General features: G+C 38.2%; 1 protein-coding gene across 3 annotated transcripts in view; it reads left to right on the plus strand.

Annotated features, from left to right (window-relative positions):
- Window positions 1-2536: 2536 nt before the first annotated feature.
- Window positions 2537-25071, plus strand: part of nr5a2 (nuclear receptor subfamily 5, group A, member 2) — a 41728-nt gene continuing 19193 nt past the window's right edge. Inside the window, exons 1-5 of one of the 3 annotated variants that reach the window (XM_060876765.1) lie at window positions 2537-2820; window positions 5054-5185; window positions 6911-7029; window positions 8928-9069; window positions 11700-12361. In XM_060876765.1, coding sequence (XP_060732748.1) covers window positions 2742-2820; window positions 5054-5185; window positions 6911-7029; window positions 8928-9069; window positions 11700-12361 — 1134 coding nt within the window. In that variant the 5' untranslated portion in view covers window positions 2537-2741. Of the gene's footprint in view, window positions 2821-4534; window positions 4961-5053; window positions 5186-6910; window positions 7030-8927; window positions 9070-11699; window positions 12362-25071 lie in introns of those variants that run through there. The other 2 variants (XM_060876773.1, XM_060876780.1) reach the window with 2 other exon arrangements.

A 25071-nucleotide genomic window follows, 5' to 3' on the forward strand; every position in this document is an offset into this window, starting at 1 on the left:
ATCCACCTGACATTCCAAACACAGCTGTTTTCCTATTTACTTCCCAGCACAAGCATATGCAGATAAAACTTGAACTTAACACTCGACCGAAGGATTGACCTGTTTTCCTCTAACAGGCAGAAGATGGCGAAAGCTGGTGTTGTGTTGATAAGCATACTAGTCCACTGTTTCCTTGTGGATCTCACTCCAGACTTTCACCGGCTTATGTTTTGATTTTCGCGAGCACCTGATGGCCGACAGGCACCATTGTTTGTTGAAGCTCTTGAAAATAGAAGCATATAGGAAGCAATGAACAATGACTGTTGCTTGACCTACTAATGGATCTAACAGTGCTAGGACATGTTCTGTCTTTTTCTCTCTTTCGTTTTTTCCCCCCCTCCTGCTGTCTCTCGCAAGGACCCGGAGAGAAAAAGGAGAAGAGCAGAGAAAAACATATGGGGTTTAATTAAACATGGGATCCGATTGGACATTCCTTTCTCTGGGAACATGCGTGCCAGTTGTAGTCCGGAGAAAGCTATGAAGAGAAGAATGCTAAAATAAACACATCACAGGTAGGACCATGAAACAAACCTGATAACCAAGGGGTATGAGTCAGAATTGCCATGGCACTCATCCCGGCCCTTTCCCAGGCTTGGAGTGCTGTTTACTCTACCAGTAGTACGACACACACACACACACACACATACACACATTTCTTTCCCCACTTTCACTCCCTCTCACTCGTCTCCTGGGTTTATTCTTTACAGGGATGGTCAGCATAACATGGCTTTCAAACACTGCAGCACACAAGCCATGGGTGGTAATGATAACATCCCCACCTGCACACACACCCACAGTAAATATCATGCAAAATAAAGAGTAGTTCTATCACAACCAGGAAACATGCACAAGCACCACACACAGAATCTGCCTGTTCCAAACACCTTGGCTTTTATTTATGCAATTCATCATCTAGATGTCTGAATCAAATCTTGATACATTATGTGAAATTAATAGCAGTACCAGTGAGGGTGTTTGGCGAGAGCTCCGTTAAACAAATTGAGCTTTTGCTACTTAAACAAAATACAAATAAACTTGTATTAATGTGTCTGTGTTTTCCATTGTCTATGTATTTTAATATCTTTTGAAAATCAATTCAATCTTGAAGGATAATAAAGTAGTACAGTACACACACCCACACCCACACACACACCCACACACACACACACAGACAGACAGACAGACAGACAGACAGACAGATAGATAGATAGATAGATAGATAGATAGATAGATAGATAGATAGATAGATAGATAGATAGATAGATAGATATTGTTGATGTGTACAAATTACAAAGGACAAGTAAAACATCCAGTTTAATAAAAAGCTAGGCATGCCTCTTGACACATCTGTGAATAAATAAATGAAAATGTATTGAGGTAGGTGAACACGGCTCTTGTTTCATTAGCTCCTGAAGCCCTCTCTGTCAAGATTGAAACCTTGACCCCCACATGTTAGGCCTAGACATGGTTTATTCTGCTATAAAGAGCTCTGTCTTTAGCGCTGGACTCCACTCAGAGCCATAAAATGGCACTGGAGAAAAAAAGGAGAAAGAAGACAGGGTTAAGTTGATAAATCCTTTTGGTAAGCAAAGAGCTCTCAGGTACTCTCCTGTTATCAGTTCACATCCACTTATAGCAGTCAGAATGGTCATGCTCTTTTGGCATTGTAGCCGCCAGTGTCATTAGGTTCTCTCGCCTCTGTCAACAGGCCTGTGTTTACTGGGCCACTCATTCCATCTGAGCCAAAACTGGAGTGGTGTATTTGTATTTTAAAATGACAGTAGAAATGTACTGATTTATGAAAAGATCCAATGAGAAAAAATTATAAGAAGATAACATACAACACAGCAATATCTTACTATGACTTCATACATACAACTAGGAAAATACACTATATGGCCAAACGTTTGTGGACACCAGATTATCACACCCACATGTGGGTCTCTCCCATTAAATAAATAAATAAATAAATAAATAAATAAATAAATAAATAAATTTACGGCCCACAAACTTGAAAGCACACAAATGTTCAGATGTACAAATACAGATATACAGATATTCAATGTACAAAATATACAGACCGCCCTGTCTGATCTCAATAAAGCTGTTGTAGCTGAATGAGAACAAATCCCCAGGGCCACATATGATGATTGCTCTACAATTTAACGATCTTTCTGCTGTGATGATTTTGGGAAACTTGACTCAGAATGTTTGCTGAAACAGTTCAAAGTTAGACAGTTTACATGCTTTATCAACATGTGGATGCGTCCTTTTGATCTTGACTTTACCGTCTTTTTCGGCTGTATAGCGATCTCAGCTCACCCACTCCCTCCTTTCCCCTGTTAATCATTCCTTTAGTACAATCCGTCAGCTCGTGCTTATCTACCACTGTGTCACTTTATAACTGGCTGTAATTACACCGTGCGTGGCCACGTGACACAGGCGGCCCAATGGTACCTCGGCGTTTGGGAAACGGTGAGACCCAACTGCAGGTTCTTGAACGCGGGTCACCGAGGCGAGCGAGGCGCGTGGCGCATGTGGAGAGATGCGGGCTGTCCGTTACGCACAGTGCACATTCAACCCTAAAGCTCTGACAACCCCAGAACTAGTGAAAGAAAAAGTATAGAAAATGATCAAAAGTTCTTAATTTATTTAAAAAATTAACAACAAACACTGAAGAGTGCGTATTTTTCAACGAATAAATGATCCAGTTTGCTATGTCTTCGAGTTCTGAGGGAGAAGAAGGACAAAGTGACTCCTGTGAAGATGTGCTATGTTTAGGTAAGTAAGCTATAGTTTATCCGAGAAAAAAATGTTTTAAAAATCCGTTAATTGACGGTATACTTTATATTAACATTCCTGCAACCACGTGAAATGAGGCCTAAGGTGGTGACCTCATCATTTAGCCTTCAAGATACTGCACCTTGATCATAAAGCAACAATCCACTGAATATGCAATGGCGCGCAATGAGGTCATATATTTTAAAAATCATATTTAAAATAACCTCAAAGTGCAGAAGATTTATTTATGTATTTATTTGTTTGTTTGTTTGTTTGTTTGTTTGTTTATACTATAGTCTATATAATTGCTATAGTGATAGCGTTTTTAAAATTATTGCTCTATATTATTGTTCCTATATATTATATATTCCTATATATAATATATAATATTGTTATTCTAAAATAATAATAATAATAATAATAATAATAATAATAATAATAATAATAATAATAATAATAATAATAATTCGTTAATATAGTCATTTGTATTTGGGACGTAAAATAAATCGTGGTTTTTACTAGCAGTGAATCATAATACTTACACTAGTACTTCTTTCTTCTCCTTCTTCTTCTTCTTATTCTTCTTCTTCTTATTCTCCTTCTTCTACTACTACTACTATAACAACAACAACTATAATAAGAACAATAATAATAGTAATAATAATAACAGTAATTGTTATTATTATTTCTATTACTGTTATTATTATTATTATTGTTCTTGTTGTTGTTGCTCTTGTTGTCGTTATCTCTATAGTTTTAAATAGGGTCAAATGAATTCAGAAGTTTTAAAACTAGTAATAACATTTTTGTTCACTTCCATGAGTGAATAAATAAAATCTTTTATAAAATCGGAGTTAAGTTTTGTAAAATCGGAGTAAAGGTTTGTGTGTGTGTGTGTGTGTGTGTGTGTGTGTGTGTGTGTGTGTGTGTGTGTGTGTGTGTGTGTGTGTGTGTGTAAGAGAGAGAGAGAGAGAGAGAGAGAGAGAGAGAGAGAGAGAGCAGAGGAGATGGTACTGTGTGTATTTTGACATCATTGGGCTTTAGCAATAACCCCAGAATATTAAGGTTCACTCTTTAACACACTGTGTGTTTATTGTTGTACACTGTGGTTTTACACTTCACTAATGAAACATAATGCTGTTAAAACATAAAAATAATTATAATGTTATAGTCACAATTTTATGTTCCAAAATCAGAATTATATTTATATTTTTGAATCAATGCAAAAATGCGCAATTAATAGTAGATAATTTTACAAACTTAGTTTTAAATGGATAATTTGCGTAAACCGATTCATTATAGACTGTACAGATATCCTATAGGTCAAGGATAAGTTCTTAGCAGTATAACACTTGCTACAAGAGTCAGTGAAGAAAAGAAACAATAAAATAATGATTACTATTTTTTATATAGCTGTAAAATTAATTCCTCGAATTAACAAATTAGTGCCTCGTGTCATGGGACACATCGTACATACAGTATAATAAGAGAATAATAAGGCCTGCTGTGACTCACGTAGCCCCTGGAGAAGGTGTTTATAGAAGCTTCATCTCATAACGTTGTGCTTCAGGACCTACAGGCGCTTTACAGGTCCGTCATTAGTGGCGTTAAACAGCTGTGATCCGGGTAGAGAGAGAGGAGGGGCGGTGTTCCAGCGCAAAGAGCCTCAGTTCCTCGCAGATCATTGGACAGGATGTGTGATGTCACTCCGTGAGCGCGCCGCTGATTGGTGAATGGCGTGTAGATGCGACGTAAACAAAGCGGCGAGGAGAGGTTTGAACTTCACTGTGTGTCCGCGTAGGCTGCGCGTACGGAGAGCACGGTGACGCACCGCAAAGCGTAAAGTTGTGACAGTTCACTAATAGAATAGCAAAAAGAAATCTCTTAGGTGCACTGTTGGTTTTTCTTTACTGATGAGGGTTGAGACGTTGCTCAGTGCGTTTCTTTTAAATTACAAATCCCTGTGCGCTTCGTCTCGGTGCTGTTGCGCGCATTCAGGTCTGTAACTCCAGCACACGCTGCCTGCAGGCCTGCAGTAGCTCAGGTGGCACAACGGCAGGCAACATGAACAACGTCGGTTGGCTTTGCCGCTGTCATCTGTAGTCACAGGCTACATACCACGAGGGATTTCCGAAGCTTGGTGTGTGTGTGCGTGTGTGTGTGTGAGTGTGTGGGTGTGAGAGGGTGAGTGTGAGAGTGTGAGTGAGCATCTCTGGTGTTGTTCTGGGTCCAGGTGGGTCGCCGGACAGAGCGGCGTCTCTTCTTCATTTTAGTGAAACTGTCATGCTGCCCAAAGTCGAGTCAGAGTGCCTGGGACTCTCTCGGTCGCATGGGGAGCAGGGCCACATTCCCGCAAACATGCAAGGTAAGGGCTCATTCTTAAACGACCTGGCTTGATTTTATTTTACTTTGTTGCCCAACACAGCACCGAGACACGTGGCTGTCAGTGAGACTTTATAAATACGTGGAAGCGCAGGCTGCATGTAGCTTAGATCAGACCAAGCATTACTGCTGTCTTTAGATCAGACCAACCATTACTGCTGTGTTTAGATCAGTCCAACCATTACTGCTGTGTTTACTGGGAGATCTTTGCGATTATTGGTTGGTTTGTTGGTTTTTTGGTTTTTATGGTAATTGTAATATAAGACTCTTAAACTTCAAATCCAGGTAATCATTCAGTTAAAGCTTTGTAATAAAAATGTAGAGAAAATATAAAACTGAGCGTAAAATTGAGCTCTAAATTGAGAGCTCACTGTTTTTTGACGCTCAGAAACGAGTAAAATTTAGGACTGAAAAAAGTTGGTAACTTTATGATTTGAGTTTTGAGCTACTGACTTTGTACTTTGCATCAAACAAAAAATCGATATATTTTCTCTATTGTATTTAATTGTCGGGACGTGTGTGTATATACTGCGATTTTCCTCAGTAACCCGACTATTAATTAATTAATTCAGCACCAGTAATACTGACAGAATTGTACGTCATTTACATAACGTGATTAACAGAGTTTTTGAGCTATAAATAGTTGCATCCAAACAATTTGTGGTACGGCGAATTAAACGCATGTCATTATAATAACACACAGTTTACTGGGGTTTTCTGTGCACGTGCGCAGGCAGAACTGCTCCAGGTTAAGAAAGAATAAACTGTATGAATTAATTAATTTACTCCAATTAACGTGTATTTTTTCGCCGTTTCAAAAAAATCGATTTTCTTTTACACGCAATAAAATATAGTCTGTATAAAATGTGTAAAAAAATCAACACATATTATACAGAAGTTAAACGAGCTCGAGCAATAAAATCCACCCAGTTTAGTAATCATTAATATATTATATAGATTGTAGTCTGTAAAGTAATTAAGCTCGGACATAAAAGCAGCTATTTTTTTATCTATTGGTCATAGAAAATGTTCAATTGTTTAATTTATTTATTCAGTCTCCTCTTTTTAATAATGACAGAAAATGTTTGATATTTATTACAATATAAAATCACCATAATTATTATTAGTTATTTAAAATATTAAAATGATTTAATATAATTTAATTTAATATAATGTAATTTAATATAATAAGACGCATCGTGTAAAGTTTTAAATGTTGGGTTCACGAAAAAAATAATAATTAGCGCAAATACCCAAAATATAACCAAACTCCCTTGTAGAGAGAGAGGAGGAAAAGAAAGATAAATGTTAGAGTAAACGGATTAATTAGTTTCACACATGAGCCTGGAGTTAAAGTGCAGTTGAGCTTTGGCTCGGCCGACGGCTAAAGCCGCCTCTCCAACGCGCGCGCTTCTCCGACCAATTTACGAGCGCTCATGAATATTAATAAGATTGAAAGTGATGTCTGCCCTGTGTGCCACCATCCTCCACACTATACAACACCGTTTTTTTTTTTGCGCAGATTTCCCTCAAACTCTTTTCTCTCCACAACAGTGTGTTTGTCTTCACATCTGTAGGGTGTTTAAGCGCTTAGAACTATAGAGCAAGAACTTTCAGCTCGTTTGCCAAGCAAATTCATAAGAACTGACTTTATGGAGAAAAGGATAGCTCTAAGCTCTGTGTTTGTGTGTATGCTTTCTCTCTGCAGCCCCTCAGTTTAAAATGATGGACTACTCCTACGATGAAGACCTGGATGAGATGTGTCCCGTGTGTGGAGACAAAGTATCCGGATATCACTACGGCCTGCTCACCTGTGAGAGCTGCAAGGTGAGCTGAGATGATCTTCTAATCTAGTAGTCTGATATTACTGAGAGAGAAAGACAGAGAGAGAGAGAGAGAGAGAGAGAGAGAGAGAGAGAGAATCACTGAATTGATTGTATTGGATTAACACTTAGTTCCCTTCAGTACTGGATTCTTACACTGGTATAATGTACAGAATTAACACATGCAGCATGGGATTCATTTTTACATCATTCAGTTATTACCTGCTGCATTCTTTTTTACATCTTTATTTAACAGAATTTCACATAAACATCGGTTGATAATTCAACATAGATTTTTCTGTGCGGTGTAGGGACAGATTGCTCTGTGTCAAAGTACACATTATTATTATCCCCTTCACTGTTGCAACATCAGTAGGTCCAACATGCTTCGTTTGTTTAAATTATGCCTTTTTAATGTATCGTCTTAATACCAAACTGTTTCTAAGAAAACAACAAGGCTGTCTAGTATTTTTACAAAACAATCGTGTGTTCTTATACAGTATATATACACTTATTCAGTAGTTTGAAACAGAATGTAGAACAATTATAAACTCTTTTAAAATCCAGATGCCCAAACAGAGTGTTCATATGGAGAGAACTCTTTTTCTCCTGTGCAGTCACACAAGTCTGTTTTATTCTCCCATGTCGTGACAAACAGCATTAAATCGACATGGTATCACAACACTGATATGTGTTGTAACAGACACATATATTTAATATTTTATATATACTAATATATTTAATATTTAATATTCACTTTGCTTCTGCTGTGCTTTAATTATCCCTATTTTACTAACATATTTAACATAGGTGTGTTTTAATCCATGGACAATAAATAATCAATGATTTACCAGAGCTTAAAGAGGCATAAAGAGCAAGCGGTCTGATAAACAAACGAGGGCCAGTGACTTTATCTGTGGAGCCAATAGTATTTTTAGCTAGGTTTGAAAGACTGAAGAAGAAATGCAGAACCACATTTTGAGGGGTGTGTGTGTGTGTGTGTGTGTGTCAACCATCTCTGTGAAGATTTAAAATCTCTTCTCATGATGCTAAACTAGAATAAGTTAAAGCTTTTTCCTGTGTGGAATTTATTTTTAATTTTTTGGAATTTTTAACTTAATTCTGGAAATTCAGTTTTGAATCTTGTACATCAGCTGCTGTAAATTCTAGACATCATATATTTGACTTCACATTTGTAAAGAGTTATTTGGGATCTTGTGGTAAGAAAGTTATATATCCTCAAATGTGAATATTTGCTTTAATTATGAAAGAAAAAATATCATATGTAAAAATACACATTTCTATCCATTGCAAAACTTATAGATGAAATTATAGATGATCTACATTTGGAGTTGCACCTGAATATAAATGTATTTAATGACGTGCCAGTGCTGCACTATGGATTCATTCAGTCGAAACCTATAATCTGGAAATAATTTGGGGGAAATACAAGCTGTGTGTCACTGTGTCACTGATTCTTCCTGTCATGCCTGATGTTTTATTATACTTTATATTTACTACAGTGTTTATTTCTGTCAGGTGTTATTCAGGGCATAACTTATATTTTGTCCTTTGACTTTGTTTCTGATTATTTTTGCCATTGTGAGTTCACATGTCAGTTTGTGTGAGTATGTGAGAACACATGAATGTATCTGCGTTTACACAGTAAGCCCTGGATGGTGATCATTTGTCGGCCTCGTGCTCTCTTTTTATGTTTCGACTTGTGTGGCCTTGACTGCATTTCCCCCCCGTATCGCTCTCTAAATGAAAATGAGTGCGAGCATGTGTGTGCGTGCGTGCGTGCGTTTGTGTGTGTGTGTGCCATTTGTCTTTGGTCGAATAGCACATTAACAAATTCACAGGGGTCAGATTTTTGACATCTTCATTCATCCTGCTCGGCAGGGCTTCTTCAAGCGCACCGTGCAGAACAACAAGCGCTACACATGTATTGAGAACCAGAGCTGTCAGATAGACAAGACACAGCGTAAGCGCTGCCCTTACTGCCGCTTCCAGAAGTGCCTCAACGTCGGCATGAAGCTGGAAGGTAAGAAAAATTCTCTCCAGTGCTATTATACTATCCAACTTAAACAAAGTCCAGTCCACATGCTTGAGCCTAAAGCTTTCCTGTACACGGTACCAGTTGACTTGTAACTGTTTACATTGTGTGTATGTAAAATGTGTAAACATATGTAGCTTTGTAACTTTAATAAGAGCTAATAGTTTGGAATCCAAGTGATATTTGATACTGTAGTGATTTGGAGCAGCAGTGTTGAGGCTGCACCCTGATGTGAGCGAGACACATGAGAGCTAGGACACTTTTACATCACAACACTTTGCTTTCTGAAAAAGGAATCGCTAATAAAATCAACAATGTTCTATAAAATTTATAAAACTTTTCTTTAATAAATCGACAGTTTTGCCAAAATACTGTTTGTTATAATGTTTATACCCTAAAAATACCAGATGTTATCAAACATGTCTGTTATTACACACCGCAAAAATCTATCTTTTTTCTTCATAAAATAATCAGATGTTGATTCCTTTTACTTTTAAATGATGGAGATGAACATTGCTTGCAGAATCACAGCTAGCTGATGGTGTTGAGTTGTTTAAAATAAATATTCTATGATTATGTCTGCCGATATCCGAGTGTTTTTAACTCTTCAGCCACACAATGTTTATTTAAAGCTGATAACAAATGTTTTTATTCAGTGAAATTTGCCCATATCCGTAAGTGCTGACAACAGTCTGTATGTGTCTGTACCAAAGTCACATTATCATTACTGATAAGCAATGGCAGCTTCTTCTGTTCTTGATGAAGCCTGGAAAGATGTAATATATACAGAGACGCCGTGGTGTTCTGTTTCTTAGGGAGGTTTATCGTGGCTCATCCTTGATTTCAAGACTTTTTTCCTCTGCCTTGTAGCTGCTGAGAAAGTTAAGCCAGTAGAAAAGGCTAAACTAAGTGTTTATTCATTCAGTTTGGAAGCAATGCCATGCACAATGGAGCATAAAATGATTTCAGTTTCATCAACATCCGTTATCCATATTAAGCACCACCATGAATCAAAGCGCCTCTCAACACGGGAGGGTGGATATTCAGAACGAGCCCCTGGAGTGAGAGGGAAAAATACGCAGTCCCGTCTCTCAGCTCTCAGCGCTGAAGGCAGTGCACTGTCCCATTACATATGCATTGGTATCATAGCTATTCATGTATGTGCATAGAGCATCGCCCTCTGAGTGGACATGACAAACAGTGTGTCAGGATCCAGCCCCGGGAAGCATTTGTATGCCTGTGATAAGACAATGAGCCTCGTTCAAACTACCTTTAATACTCCTGTATATTAAACACATATAAATCAGACAATAAGCAGCTACACTGGCTCACACACACACACACACCACACACATACACACACAGGCAAATACACTTAAACAGTAAGCGCACACAAGCAGAAGATACCCATATGCGCTCACAGGAGTAAGTTTATGGGGATTTATACATATTACATAGATTAAATGTTAGCTGCTGCAGAAATACACAAATGAGGCAACCTTTTACACCCCCACGTCTTTCACAGAGCAAAGAAATGTGTACGACATGCATGTAAATAACCTTGTTTAATTAGGTGCCCAGGTTTTCAGGGCACAGTAGCTACAATCATGTAGGTTCACATCTAATTGTGATTTCCCAAAAGAGCCGAGTATTAGTTTACAGCTCATTAATTTCCCAGTTACACACAGTCATTAATACTTTACGTTGCTACAATAACACCGCTGTGTTTTTTCTCAATAAAACGCATTTTTTAACAGTTACATTAAACCTTAAAATATGTAAAAAAATTAAAAAAAAATCTGGATATAGTTTTAGGGGCATCATAGGGACTGTTACTGGCTCTCTCTCACACACACACACAGACACACACGTGCGCGTACACACACACCGCTTCAACAGAGCCCATTAAAATCAGCTGGCAGCTGGCTTTTTATTTTAATTATTTTATTAATTTCAGCTTCTCTTGTGCCGTGTGTTCTCCAGTTATTAGAGAGCTGTTCTGACAACTAAGTGCACACTGGTTAGGTCTAGGTGTGTGTGTGTGTGTGTGTGTGTGTGTGTGTGTGCGCGCGTGTGTGTGTGTGTGTGTGTGTGTGTGTGTGTGTGTGTGTGTGTGTGTGTGTGTGTGTGTGTGTGTGTGTGTGTGTGTGTGTGTGTGTGTGTGTTAATTTTCCCTATTCATGTTTGTCTCAATTGTAAAAGTGGTTGCAGATCCTCCAGCTTCTCACCTGCTGATAGTGTGGGACCTAAAAGTGAAATAATGAAGTGTAAATAATTGACGTGTGTTGAACAGACTCGAGTAGAGCGTGTCTTTTCCTCCTTGAGAACTCTTTGTATTCTGTAGTATGATCATGTGTTGAATTATGACTAAGTTTTCACATTGTTTCATTTATTTGCTTAAAGAGATTTCACCTATAAAATGGACTGGAACATATTATTAGTCTATAAGATGAACTGCACAGGATATTGGCATCTTTAAAGTATATAAACATTTCATTTCAGTAATGAAAAGCAGTATTAATGTAAATATTGTCTATAAACAGTTATTAGTGTTAATAATTTGTTTAATCCTGAGACAGATGAAATAATTTGTTTTCTCTTTTCTCTACCCGGACAAGCTGTGAGGGCGGACCGTATGCGCGGTGGTCGAAACAAGTTTGGCCCCATGTACAAGCGGGACCGTGCGCTAAAGCAGCAGAAGAAAGCACTGATCCGTGCAAGCGGCCTCAAGCTGGAATCCATGAACCACAGCATGCAGACCGCTCCCGCTGACCTCACTATCTCCTCTGCTATCCAGACCATCCACTCAGCTTCCAAGGGGCTGGCACTGAGCCACCACCACCACCACCACCACCACCACCAACACCATCAACATCACCAGCATCACCAGTCCAGCTCTGACTATGACCGCAGCCCCTTTGTCCCATCTCCCGTCAGCATGGCCATGCCACCGCAGGGCTACCAGGCCTATGGGCACTTCCAGAGCCGAGCCATCAAGTGCGAATACCCCGAGCCGTACGGCAGCTCGCCTGAATCGTTGATGGGCTACGCGTACGCCGAAGCGCCGGGATTCCCACGCTTGGTAGCTGAGCTGCTCAAGTGTGAGCCCGATGAGCCGCAAGTGCAAGCCAAGATCCTGGCCTACCTGCAGCAGGAGCAAGCCGGCCGCAGCAAGCATGACAAGCTCAACACCTTTGGCCTCATGTGCAAGATGGCCGACCAGACGCTCTTTTCTATCGTCGAATGGGCACGCAGCAGCATCTTCTTCCGTGAGTTGAAGGTAGGCAGAGCTCTGATATTTCTTTCCTTTTAACACAGTGGTCTGTAGTCCACTTCCTTTAAAGCAGCCACAAATACACACGGTATAAAACTCCAAAGCATTTTAGAGATTAAATTTATCTCACTTCTCAATAATACCGCAACATTTATTCACTGAGTTTCCCTGCAGCAATATAATGAATTTACATAAAGAAAATATTTGTTATTAGCACTTTTCCTAAATGTATGTTTAAACATGTCTATATTTTAAATATGTAGTCAATTGCTGAGGCACTCAGTGTTCATTTTGTAGAGGTTTTAATGGTTTCATTGTCATTTTACCAGCTATAATTATCTTTTAATGTTTAGGCTTAAGCTGTAAACACTCAGTCATAATATTTTTACATAAAGTGCTGACTGAGTCGAGTGTAAGGATTTAATTCAAGGTTTATTCTGTGTGTGTTTAGACCCACTCTAGTTGAACATGCTGATTCTGTTGTTAGGTCAGATAGCGTAGTATAACTATGATTAAGAAAAAGACACAGAGGTTTTATTCTGTGTTATTCTGTTTTATGCTTTGTTCTTTGAAATTTTAACAGGCTTATATTTATTTACTACAATAACTCTTTTCCATTTATGTACGCTCCTATAAATTTAGAAATGTCAGTAGGTCATGTTTTATTTTAATCAAATGACTTGTTTTTAAAATCAGAATGAAGCAAACAACCAAAGCCACTGACTTCATTCTCACTCGCTGTGTTTCTGCAGTTGATGATGAACACTAAGCCAAATATGAAAATAAAAAAATAAATAAGTGTGAATTAGTGAATTCTTACTACACTCTTGGGAGTAAAACATATTTTAGACGCCTGTTTTACACATTTGAAAAATAGTCCTTTCCTTGTAGTCACATTTCCTTTATTATTTATTAGTATTTTGTATAATACCTTGTGTTTTTTTTTTTTATTATTGTTACCTTGTATATCTTTTTTATACGTACATACAGTATGGAGCTGGTCATTAACTGAAGCAACCACACTTATCACTGCAGTGCAGCACTTTATTTTTGTGGCTGCTGTTCTGATTCAAGCATCTTCTTTTTTTAATGATATGTAATGGTCGCCCTCTTTACAATGCTATTAGCGCTAGTCCTCTATCGCCTGTTCCCTTCCACGTTGGACTCAATTCAGCATGGATTAGCATTGTGTTTGGTTCATTGCTATTATATACTATTATACTGATAATTGAGGTTGAACTTTGCCTTTCGTGGTGCTGGATAACCCTCGTGTCGTGCTGAAAGGCCCACACTCTTACTGTGGATGATTACTTCACACAGTCCTTGTTAAAAGGTCCTCGGGTGTAGGTGTCGGATTTGACATTAGTGAACAGCACAGAGGTGTAATTAGCAAAACACTCGTGAGATATCCTCACTAAATCACACACCAAAAAAAAGGCTAGCCTGCTTGTGTCTCAGAGCCTACTCCTGACACTAATCAGTGGATACTTGTAGTTATTGTTAAGCACAAAGACCTGAGGCTTGTAGATACAGTATTAAGGGTGTATGAGAGGATCCAGCCCTTTTTCAACAGGCTTTACATAGTAAAAGATGATGTGGCCTCCTGCTAACAGATCAGAGCCAGGTTTCCTGAAAGAATCACAGAGTTAAGGTCATCTTTACTGGTAGAGATGTGTTGATTAGAAGACAAGCTCCACCACATAGCATTTATTTATATGCCGCAATGTTTTATGAAAATTGCCCTAAGTCTAATGTCTTCATATTTCCATGTATTTCCTATGTGCATTTTCCTGACTGATACTTGTGTCACATTTAAATGAAGATTATACATTACAGATTATAAATGATTATTTCTTCGGTCGCTGAATATTTAATTCATTAATATCCATCCAGACAAATTAGAAGGGATTTTTACTCGAGGTGGCAAAGTTTATTGTGCAAAAGAAATGTTTACTGTATGAAACACAACATGAGAAGGAAATATCCAACTTTTTTGTCTCACGGCATCAACTTTATCTATTCACAGAGGACGAGTGACACTGTAGGAGTTTTTAAATTCATTTATACTTCTGTTTTAAACGTCTTGGATACAATTATTATTAATAACTGGAATTAATAATGACATTATCTTACAAATCTTACTGTTCATCACATCATTTTATTAATATGTACAATGGTATTTTTTAAAATGTAAAAGTAAAGTTTAAAGTGCCGTCGTCCACTGAAATGTCAGTGAGTGTGTGTGTGTGTGTGTGTGTGTGTGTGTGTGTGTGTGCATAATTAATGTTGTATTTTCTGTGTTTTGTCAAATATACAGTACAATAATTCTCACAAAAAAACTTTGTCAAACGCAGGAAGAAAGGCATTTACATCTCATGGCCTTTATATACTCTGTTATACACTCTTACACTCTGTTATTATACACTCTCTTATACACTCTGTTATTATACACTCTGTTATACACTGTTATTATACACTCTGTTATACACTCTGTTATACACTCTGTTAGACACTCTGATAGACACTCTGTTATCAGTGTTGTATAAAGTACTAGAAAGCAATACTTGAGTAAAAGTACAAGTATCGTACTAGAAAAAGACTTTGGTAGAAGTGAAAGTTACCTTTTAGAATATTACTCAAGTAAAAGTCTTAAAGTATCTGTTATATACTGTACTTAAGTATCAAAAGTAATTTTCTGATATTTAATGTACGTAACTATTTGAAGTAAAAAAATTTCAGTGATTTTCGGTAGGCATAAGAGGATAAGAGGATTTCATCTTTAGGGGGGTTTAGCCCTCAGTGAAAATTTAAAACAAGAAGAGTTTTATATTATATATTACATGACTACATAGTAAGCCAAAAGTTATGGTATTATTAAATGGCAAAAGTGGACACCAAAATTTTATGCATGTTGTAATGATGCCAGTCTTGAATCAAATCAGTTCATGTATGTGTGCATTCTCTACATACAGTGTGTCCAATGAATGCAGTCATTAATAAAAAAATATTCACAAGACAAAGACCAAATCAATAAATGTTATTTTTATTTAGTATTGAATGGATTGTTAGCATTAATATTTTGTTTGTGCTATAAACTCTGGTAATAGGAATAGTGAAATTTCACTGCTTTTGGTTGCCGTCTTTGCGGCTTTCCGCTGATTAACGTTATAGATAAACGCCTCCAGCTCTGACTGCGCGTGCACGCTGTGCTGACACAGCCTGACGCTGTGCCTGTGCTTTTCCGTAGAGCGTGCGGAGCATAATGTAATCTAGGAGGAGTGATTCGCCAAACCTCCCTTATTGCAGTTGCACACATTTCTTCTGATTTTATTTTGTAGTAACAAGTAACGAAGATGCTTAGTGGAAATATAGCGGAGTAAAAGTATACATTTTATCTAGGAAATGTAGTGGAGTAAAAGTGAAAGTTGACATAAATTTAAATAGCGAAGTAAAGTACAGATACGTGAAATTTCTACTTAAGTACAGTAACGAAGTATTTGTACTCCGTTACATTACAACACTGTCTGTTATACACTCTGTTATACACTTTGTTATACACTGATATACACTCTGTTAGACATTCTGTTATACACTGTTTTACACTCTTCGACACACTGATATACACTCTGTTATATACTGTTAGACACTCTGTTAGACACTGTGTTATACACGCTGTTATACACCCTGTTATATACTCTGTTAGACACTCTGATAGTAGAACGGTAGGTGTTTCATCTGAATCATTCCGGGAAAATAATCTGTCACTGACTTTTGTTTGTACTCGATGCTTAACATCCTCTTGAGCATGCTAATGACAAAGCCACAGGTAGTGTTTAATAAACAGAGGAAATGCAAGTGAATATGAGGCTTGTCAGAGGATCTGGGGAACTGCAAGGCCACTATAAATACACCCTCATCTGCGTCACTATTATTAGCCTCCTAAGAACAAAAGAAATTCCCTGGTAATAGAGTCGGCTGTGAAACGTCCTCCAAACGTTTAAAGATTTAGTTTCCATAAGGTGGACTTAGTTACAGCACTCATAAATATTTTGGCATGAATGGCCCTCTAAATAGAGCTCCCTATTGTGTTCAGATGAACATATTCCAGCGGTTAGTTCATACACATTTGGGGGAAAAAATTTAATTCTGATAATAATAATAATAATAATAATAATAATAATAATAATAATAATAATAATAATAATAATAATAATAATAATAAGGAGTTTACAGATGTGCTCTGAGTTCATGATCTGAGTTTTAGTTGACATTTTCATCATAATTTTAACACCTTTAACTCCCACACCTTCATTCAACACTTCGGCATCACTGTAGTTACTCTATAATATACTTTAAGATCAATAACGAAGGATAAACTGAGAGATTTATTAAACTAATATTTTAGATTTGTATTTTTTTGAGTTGAGACCAAATTTGAGCCTTGTGAGTTATTTTTATGATTGACAAAACATTATAAGAATACATTTCATGACAATATATTATAAACAGAATGTCATTTACATTTCGTTTAGTCATTGATATACAGGACACTTTTACTCCAGTTCATTCATTCAGTTCACATTTATTAAGAAAACAGCAACGTTTACTACAAAATAGATATTTGGGGTGTGTGTGCGGGTGTGTGTGTGTGTGTGTGTGTGTGTGTGTGTGTGTGTGTGTGTGTGTGTGTGAGAGTTAATGTGTGTTTGTGTGTGTGTGTGTGTGTGTCTATGTGTATGTGTGTGGAGGTGGGTGTGTGTATGTGTGTGTAGCCTCCTGCATTGGTGTACGTGTGTGTGTGTGTGTATGTGTGTGTAGCCTCCTGCATTGATGTACGTGTGTGTGTGTGAGTGTGTGTGTGTATGTGTGTAGCCTCCTGCATTGGTGTACAAGTGTGTGTGTGTGTGTGTGTATGTGTGTGTAGCCTCCTGCATTGGTGTACAAGTCTGTGTTTGTGGGTCTGTGTGTTGTTCTGAGTTACTCAGTTATCAGTGTGTGTGTGTGTGAATGCGTGAGCTGGGCACAGAGAGGTGGAGAGAGGGAAACAGATGCACTCTTTCCTTGTTGTCAGCCCCATGCGTGCCTGTCTTCTCCCGGCCCTGCTGTTAGCATTTGACATGTGGGGAGTGATTCACGTCCACAGAGAGATTGTCCTTTTCATTGTGATCTCCCTGCCATTGTTTAATAGATAGGATGCATGCGCTGCACTTTTCCTCGCTACACAATAGGACTAAAATACACAGATCCACCATGCATTTCATTATTCTTCTGTGTGTCCCTCTTTCCCAATACAGCATGTAGTGTTAAAGGTAAATTTCATCACGGCGTGAATGAACCCTTTAGGTGTATATTTAGTCTTTTGAGCTGATAAAAGTCAGCCATGCAAAGCTTACAGTTCCTCAACATGTGCTGCCCATATTTATTTTTACCTGTTCATGGCTGCTTAGGGACAGTCCAGAAAACTTCTTTTTTTCTTTTTTTTCACTGTAAAGAGAATGACAATACCAGGCCCAGCGTTAAGCCATGCAGGAGTGTATTAAGGCCTTGTTCTCTAGGTCGTACCCAACCGTAATGTTTGTCCTTATTGGAAAAGCAGCTGCAGAGCAGAGAAGAGAGTGTGTGGAGCACTGGGTTCAGTGTGACTCACTCATTAATTCACATATTTTTCACCTGCTGAGAGCTCTATAATAGGAATAGGTTCTAATAGAAAAGGTATTCTCACTCTCTAGATGTTTGAAATAAATCTAATTTCAAGGGGTGTAATTAGCAGTGCATGTATTTTACTGATCTTTAAATGAGGCCCTAATAACACCCAGTAGGAATTACTTAACCAAATGAAAGGTAAATGCAGGTAAACAGATGTGGAATTGTAGCCCATTACAGTTGACTCACCGCATGTGTCGATCAGAACAGCAAATAAACGCACTTACCTGTTTTTTTTTCCTTTGGAATTTTTTGTCTTGTCTAAATAATGCATGTCCACAGTGGTAGTCGACTGTATGGATTTCACTGTCCATTAATATTACATGAATTTACTTTTGTAAAACGCACTCAAACACCTTTTTCTCCCCAATGTCTGACAGTCCAATCTTAAGAGTGTGGGTTAGAGACTATAATTTCCAACAGAGCCCATATCTACAGGAATTAATAAGGCGTTGCAGATGCGATCTGTGAACTTGAAGGCAATTTATATCACCCCCATTCTCCTTATGTACACCCATATGTGCACACACACACACACACACACACACACACACACACACACACACACACACACACAAATATCATCCAGTGACAGCTTTTTGGTGCAGGTCAGTCAGGTATTCGGTGACAAACAGCCCAGTACATGCAGCCACAGATTTGTAATCGTGTCCGTGGTCCATTGCATTTGAATTATCCCAGCAGGGCTTTGTGTTGCTTTACAGTGTAGTTTGGGGGCTGTAGAGTGGATGAACAAGGCACCAAGGGCAGGGGTGCATGCTGAAGGACAGGGGGGGAAACAGGTGGGAGGTTAATGGCCCCTGGACCGGATCCACCAAGCATTCAGACTTGATATATGGGCTTTGGGCCTGGTCGCGGGCGTAAGCTTTCAAAGATATATTATTTCATTTGAGGAGCAGTGTTCTCATATCCCACATTTGTCCACTGATAGATGATATCCCCATGCTCACCGGCAGCCACAATTTGAAATGGCATGTGAGTTTTTGTAAGGCATGCTCCTGTACATATTTCTCTATCTCTCTCTCTCTCTCTCTCTCTCTCTCTCTCTCTCTCTCTCTCGCTCAGTTTTTATTTCACTACAAGTTTTGCGTTTATGGATTAGCTGATCCTGTTTCTATGGTTATATACTTCATTAGGAGAGAGGAAGCAATCATTAGACAAAATTTGTATATATGAATTCTAGAGCAGCAGATTGAATTAAATACAATTGCAGTACACTACACAATAAAGTGCCAGACAGCAGAGATTATTTATTATTACCTAAACTCTTTACTCCAGGTTTGCTTTTTGTTCCTTGCTATAGTCATGACACATACTTCACTGATTGTTGTGGTCAGCTGTGTGATGCTCACCTCCTGACTGTGGTGTCCCCTGAAACAGCTGAGCACAGCTCGGGTGTCTCGCTTCATCCCCAGAAAGCTGCTACCGTGCCTCAGAGACATGGTCGAGTGGAGGAAGGAAGTGTGTGCACTTGTTAAAAGAAAAGATTTAGGGTCCAAACTCCCTGCAGGGTTGTTGGAGAGACTCTAGGGATGCCCCAGAGTGGGCAGACAGGGGTCTGCTCCTCCACTTGTTGCTTTGATGAGGGATAAAACCTTGTCGTGAACTTCCATCCAGTTTATTTTAAATAAACATCTAAAGAAACATGGGTTATTTTTTCAGGCTCCTGAATCTCATTGTTGTGATTTCGAAAAATCAATTTATTTATTTTAATAGGTCTTAATGTTTTATTTTCAGGTTCAGATTGATTGATTGATTGATTGATTGATTGATTATTAAAGTACATATTTGTTCTTTAAGAGGTTTATGCAGTACTGCTTTGACCCACAAGGCCACAGTCTCATTAAGGCTGCGTGAGGAGGATATATTTAAGAAAATCGATATCCAAATGTAATAAATGTAAGACCACTGTAATTGCAAAAATAGTTGAACAAGAAGCTGTCTTGATCTCACCTGTGTTGTGCAAATAATGACATTCTTGCACTATGTATTTTTTCTGTAGAGTTCAAAGGTCCCTGTGGCCTCACTGCACCTCTGCTATTTTGGACTAAAGTTCAAGAGAGCGACAATAAAAATGCCTCTCAAATGTCTCGATAATTTGTCCCTTCTCCAACTACCCAAATATCACCTGACATATGGCACACTAATGTGCGCTACAGTCACAAAGCCCCTATACGTTTACACCTGTTCTTTCTGACGGGTTTGAAAATGAAGCTATAAAATATGAAAAGAATAAAAACTTTTAGGACTGGGGCCTTATATAAAACAGACATAGTTCACATTTCTATCATTAATGTATCTTTTTTTTCTTCTTAGATGTAAAAAACCTGTTAAATCAAACCTGGTGGCTCTATTTCTTGGCATGAACTTAGGGTTCTTAGTTTTGCCAATTAAAGTCCCACTTTCTTTCTCCAGTGCCCCTCACTGATTAATTACCAGCTTGTAGTAGGTGCATTTCTGAGGCTGGGAGCTTCTGTCCAACGCCTCTCTTTGTCTGTCAGCAGTTGTCTTGGATGTCTATTTTTGCCTTTTTTTTCTGCCATCTATTCTGGATGTGCTGAAAGGGGCGAAAGACAATAGATAAGTGTGCTGGTCGGAAAGACTGGCATGCGGTTTAGGTTTACACTTATATTTAACTGGCGTGCAAGCTTGGATTTGTGTTCTGCTGAATGCTATGTGAGATTCAGCTGTGCACTGTTATGCAGAGTTAAGACAAGCCAGGAGCTGCAGGGACCACAGAAAGAGAGGACAAAGCCACCTGTTTATTATAGAGTTTTAAATCACTGCTTGATTTTTTTTAGTCACTCTGCTACAGTCTTTTGGGTTGGAGCTGAGAAGTTGGCACAGTACTTTCTTAAATGTTTCCATACACAAGACATACAGTTATTAAAATAGCATTCTTGCTTTATGGCGAACGCTCAGAGAGGATGAAAGGGTGGGGGTTATTGGGGGTTGGTGGGGGTTAGTGATGCCTGGAGTAATGTAGGAGTAAAATATATAAGTTCAAAACAGACAGAATGGAAAAGAGCATGATGTGTTCAAGGGTTTCAAGTTTGAGTCAGCTGTTAGAATTTAAATGGTGAGACAAAATGTGAGCTCTCTATAAAGCTTTATATATTTATTTATAGCTTTATATATATATATATATATATATATATATGGGGAGCTGCACGTGGTAAATTTTCAGTACTTTTAGCTGATAAGTATCATTACACAGCATTGAATAAGATACCGTCTACCGATAAATAGACATGTATTTAAGTATTCTATATGCTGTTTTGAATAATTTTCATATACATAAGTATGCTTCTGGGACATTTATTCTTAATAAGTAATGGATCTCGATTGTCTTAAGAAACTGCAATTGTAAAAGAGGAACACCATGGGATGGATCCTACAGGATAAAGGTATGCAGCCTTGTAGAGATTCACATCCATAAAGCCATCACGCTGGCACTCACACTGTCCAGCTGAATAATACAAGACTCCCAGTCAGTCCCCGGTCATTCCCTTCCCCCAGCCAATCAGCAGTCATTTCCTTCTGTCCATCAACGTGTCACACGAAAGTAATAAATATCGATAGCCAATAAAGACCCCCCCATAAATTGAAAAAATCGAGGGAAAACACTATATGGGAAATAAAATCCACTGAAAATGTGGCGGTCAGTCCGAGCGTGGGAGTGCGTGTGTGTTTGTGTGTTGTAGATTGAGCACCAGCGGTGGATCGATAGCCAGTCGATGCAGTGCACAGAACTCATTTTGAATTTGGAGAGCATTATTTTCTCACTGCGCTTTGGCAGGAGGTGGGGGGTTGCGGTGGGGTTGGGGGTTGAAGGGGGTAGAGAACCAGAGTGTGTATGTTTGTGTATGTGTGTGTGTGTGTGTGTGTGTACTTCAGGGAGCTCTTGCTCCCTTGACTTCATGTATATTAGGAGACTAATGTTCAGCTGAATAATTGATTAGACTCTGCTCTGTTTTTGATAATTAGTTGATAGCTTCTTAGCTTTAAGCTCTGAGACTCTGAGGCTGTGATTTTATTTTTTATTATTGTTGCTTTGTTTTTTTTTCTCTCATGTCATAGCGGAACATCAGTTGAGATCAGCACTCATCTGTGGAGTTTAAAGACAGAAAGAAAGATCTGCTTTTTCTCTGTGCACCAAAGCTGTGGTCTTCCTATGCAGCTCTAAACAACTGTAAATAGAAAGAAAATAAATATTATACACAAATGCAATATTTTAAATATATTTTTAAACCACGTGTATTTATAATCATCTACCTTTTATTTTTAGGTTAGTTTTTGTTGCTGTCGCTATCTAGGTGTAAATTATTATATCATTTTAAATCTTATGGATCTAAATGATCCATGGAGCTAATATTAGTATCTAAAACAGTGTGTTTTTCCTAAAGCCATGTAGCTGAAGACTAATTTATAATTACTCTTATAAAATTAAATGTTATGTTTATTAAATTACACAATAATATATTCAAGTTTTATTTGACCTCAGCTACTCTGTAATATGAATAATTTATGTAATAATGTATTAAATTTATCAAAATAAAACGATTTTTAAGGTTTAGAGTTTATTAGTTTCAGGCATTGACCAGTTTGCTCTTGGTCATTCTAACATTGTTGTATGATCGCAGCCATGGTTTTATTTCACACCACAACACAGTGTTCCTCTGCATGAATAAACTGGTTTACACACAGGTTACAGGTCACAGATCACAGATCAGCCTTCCGTAAAACCTTATCTCAGCTGTTCTAGCAGAAAATACACAACTGATCTCAGGTCAGCTCCTAGTGTAGCAAAGGTTACTACAACTGTTTATTGTTTTCGTGCTGCTATAACATGAAGGCAGGCACCGGAGGCTGCGATCGAACACGGCGGGTTTTACAGGTCAAGGGTCAGTCTGAGGAGTCTGTTAATGTGGTCAGCGTGGGAACTGATCAATCTCCCTCCTCCTGAGGTGTGGCCAATCATCATCCTCAGTTTAATAATGGAGCAGACAAGGATACCTGGCCAAAACAGTCCATACAGTACTGTATATAACCTTGATAATCAACCGTCTGACTCAAACACACACACACACACACACACACACACACACACACACACACACACACACACACACACACATACTCATGCAGAGCAAGAGAGGGGAAAAAACTTCTGGAGAATCAGATTTCATTTTCTCCATTTCTTTTTTTTGTATAAATAGAATAATTATACCGTATATTTATTTTCCTCTGCATTACAGTGGTATCACTTTTATTACGCTCAGCAGTGGAATTTCAAAAGAGCTGAGCTGTGGATGTATATGTACACTACATCAAAACTACAGGCCCCTAACAGCTGCTCATAGATGATGTCTATGTCATAATTTGCTAACCGCCATCTGATCTCAGACTATTTGATTCGAGCTGAGCTGTAGTTATCGCAGTGCTTTAGAACACAATATTCTGAACGGTAACAACTGAAACTAAATAAAAGATCTCAGATCTCGAGATCAAGTCTCCAGGGGACTGTGGTTTGAGAGAAATGTGCCCAGAGTAACGGGTGGCCACCTGCTGCTCAAAGTCCCAGTGTGCTTATCACCTCGAGCTGTGGACGCAGGGGAGCAAACAGAGGCCTTGCCATGTTAAACATACAGGGAGATTTCCACTGGATCAGGAAAGCGAGAGGCCACATGAACTCTCAGTCCTGAGCATCTGCACCATTATACCAAAGCCTTGTAGATCTCTGCATTACTTAGTGAATCTCTGAGTTGCCTCATGGGGCTGGAGGAGTGCTGAGTTTTCCCTGGAGACTTATATATAGACAGATATATAGACTTTATACATTTAGAAGACACAGCGAAGACAACTTGTGACACATTCTATGTTTCACATCTGAATAATAAAGCACTAAAGGATGTTTATTAGTAATGAAATAACATTTTTATACTGTACAATTATTTGTAGTAAAATGTCTAATAATTTATAAATTAGAAAAGTGATTCTCACACCAGTATCATATATACTAAACCCTCTCGCCGCGGAAAAATTAATTTGTGTCACACCGTGGAAAGGATGTCTATGCGATGGCGAATGAACAGATGTCCACCGAAGATGACTCAAAGCTCCTACGCTGTCCTACAGTCTCATTGAAGTGACTTCAAACCCCTCCCGTAGGTTTCCCCAGCAGCCACGCTAATCCACATCCAAGAAGTCAAAAGGATTCATGTGCCATTTCTTTTTTTTTCCCCCTCACGTCTTTATGTAAATGTCATTTTGGGATAGTCTTTTGTGATTCCATTAATCTGGTCATTAAGGCACTTCAAATGAAAAAAAAGCTACTTATTAAAAGCAGTTCCAGCTGTGTACCCTCGTTATTCTCTCTTAACAATGCTTGTGGCAGTCTACCAAAAACATGAAGAGGGGGAAAGACAGCCCGCTTTTGGCAATTTGGTGTATGTTCCATTATCGCCATTCTGGACTTCATTTACATTTGAAAATAACTGAACATTCCATGTGCTTAATCAACGTACCTTTTGTTTTAAATGATATATTACCATACTATTAGGATGCAGTGTAGTGTAGCGTAGCTAAACTCTGAGTTATTATAAAGGTGATAACTGACCGTCTGACCATACGCACCTTTCATTGTAAGTAGTGAGAGAAAGTTGCTTTTAAAAGCACTGGTGATGTTAATACAAATGAAGGCGCTGTGTTTGAACAAAGCCAAAGAGCTGGACGATAATTCTTAACATTTCAAAGATTTAAACTGTTAACAATCACATCACAGGGGTCAGTAATGGATATCATTGTGAAATCAGGTTGTTCTTTTTGTAATGAAGAAAAAATAAACTGTAGCCATGAATTTGTCTTCTTGTTAAGATTGCGTTAAATTCAGTGCTTAGATTTAAAAAATTTAAGACCTTGGTTTTAAGGGTTTTTTTACACAGTTTTTCTCTTTGTGAAGAAAATATTGAAAATCTATAATGTAAAAGTATTGT

The sequence above is a fragment of the Tachysurus vachellii genome, chromosome 1, assembly GCF_030014155.1.
Source record: "Tachysurus vachellii isolate PV-2020 chromosome 1, HZAU_Pvac_v1, whole genome shotgun sequence".
In the NCBI taxonomy this organism is placed as follows: domain Eukaryota; kingdom Metazoa; phylum Chordata; class Actinopteri; order Siluriformes; family Bagridae; genus Tachysurus; species Tachysurus vachellii.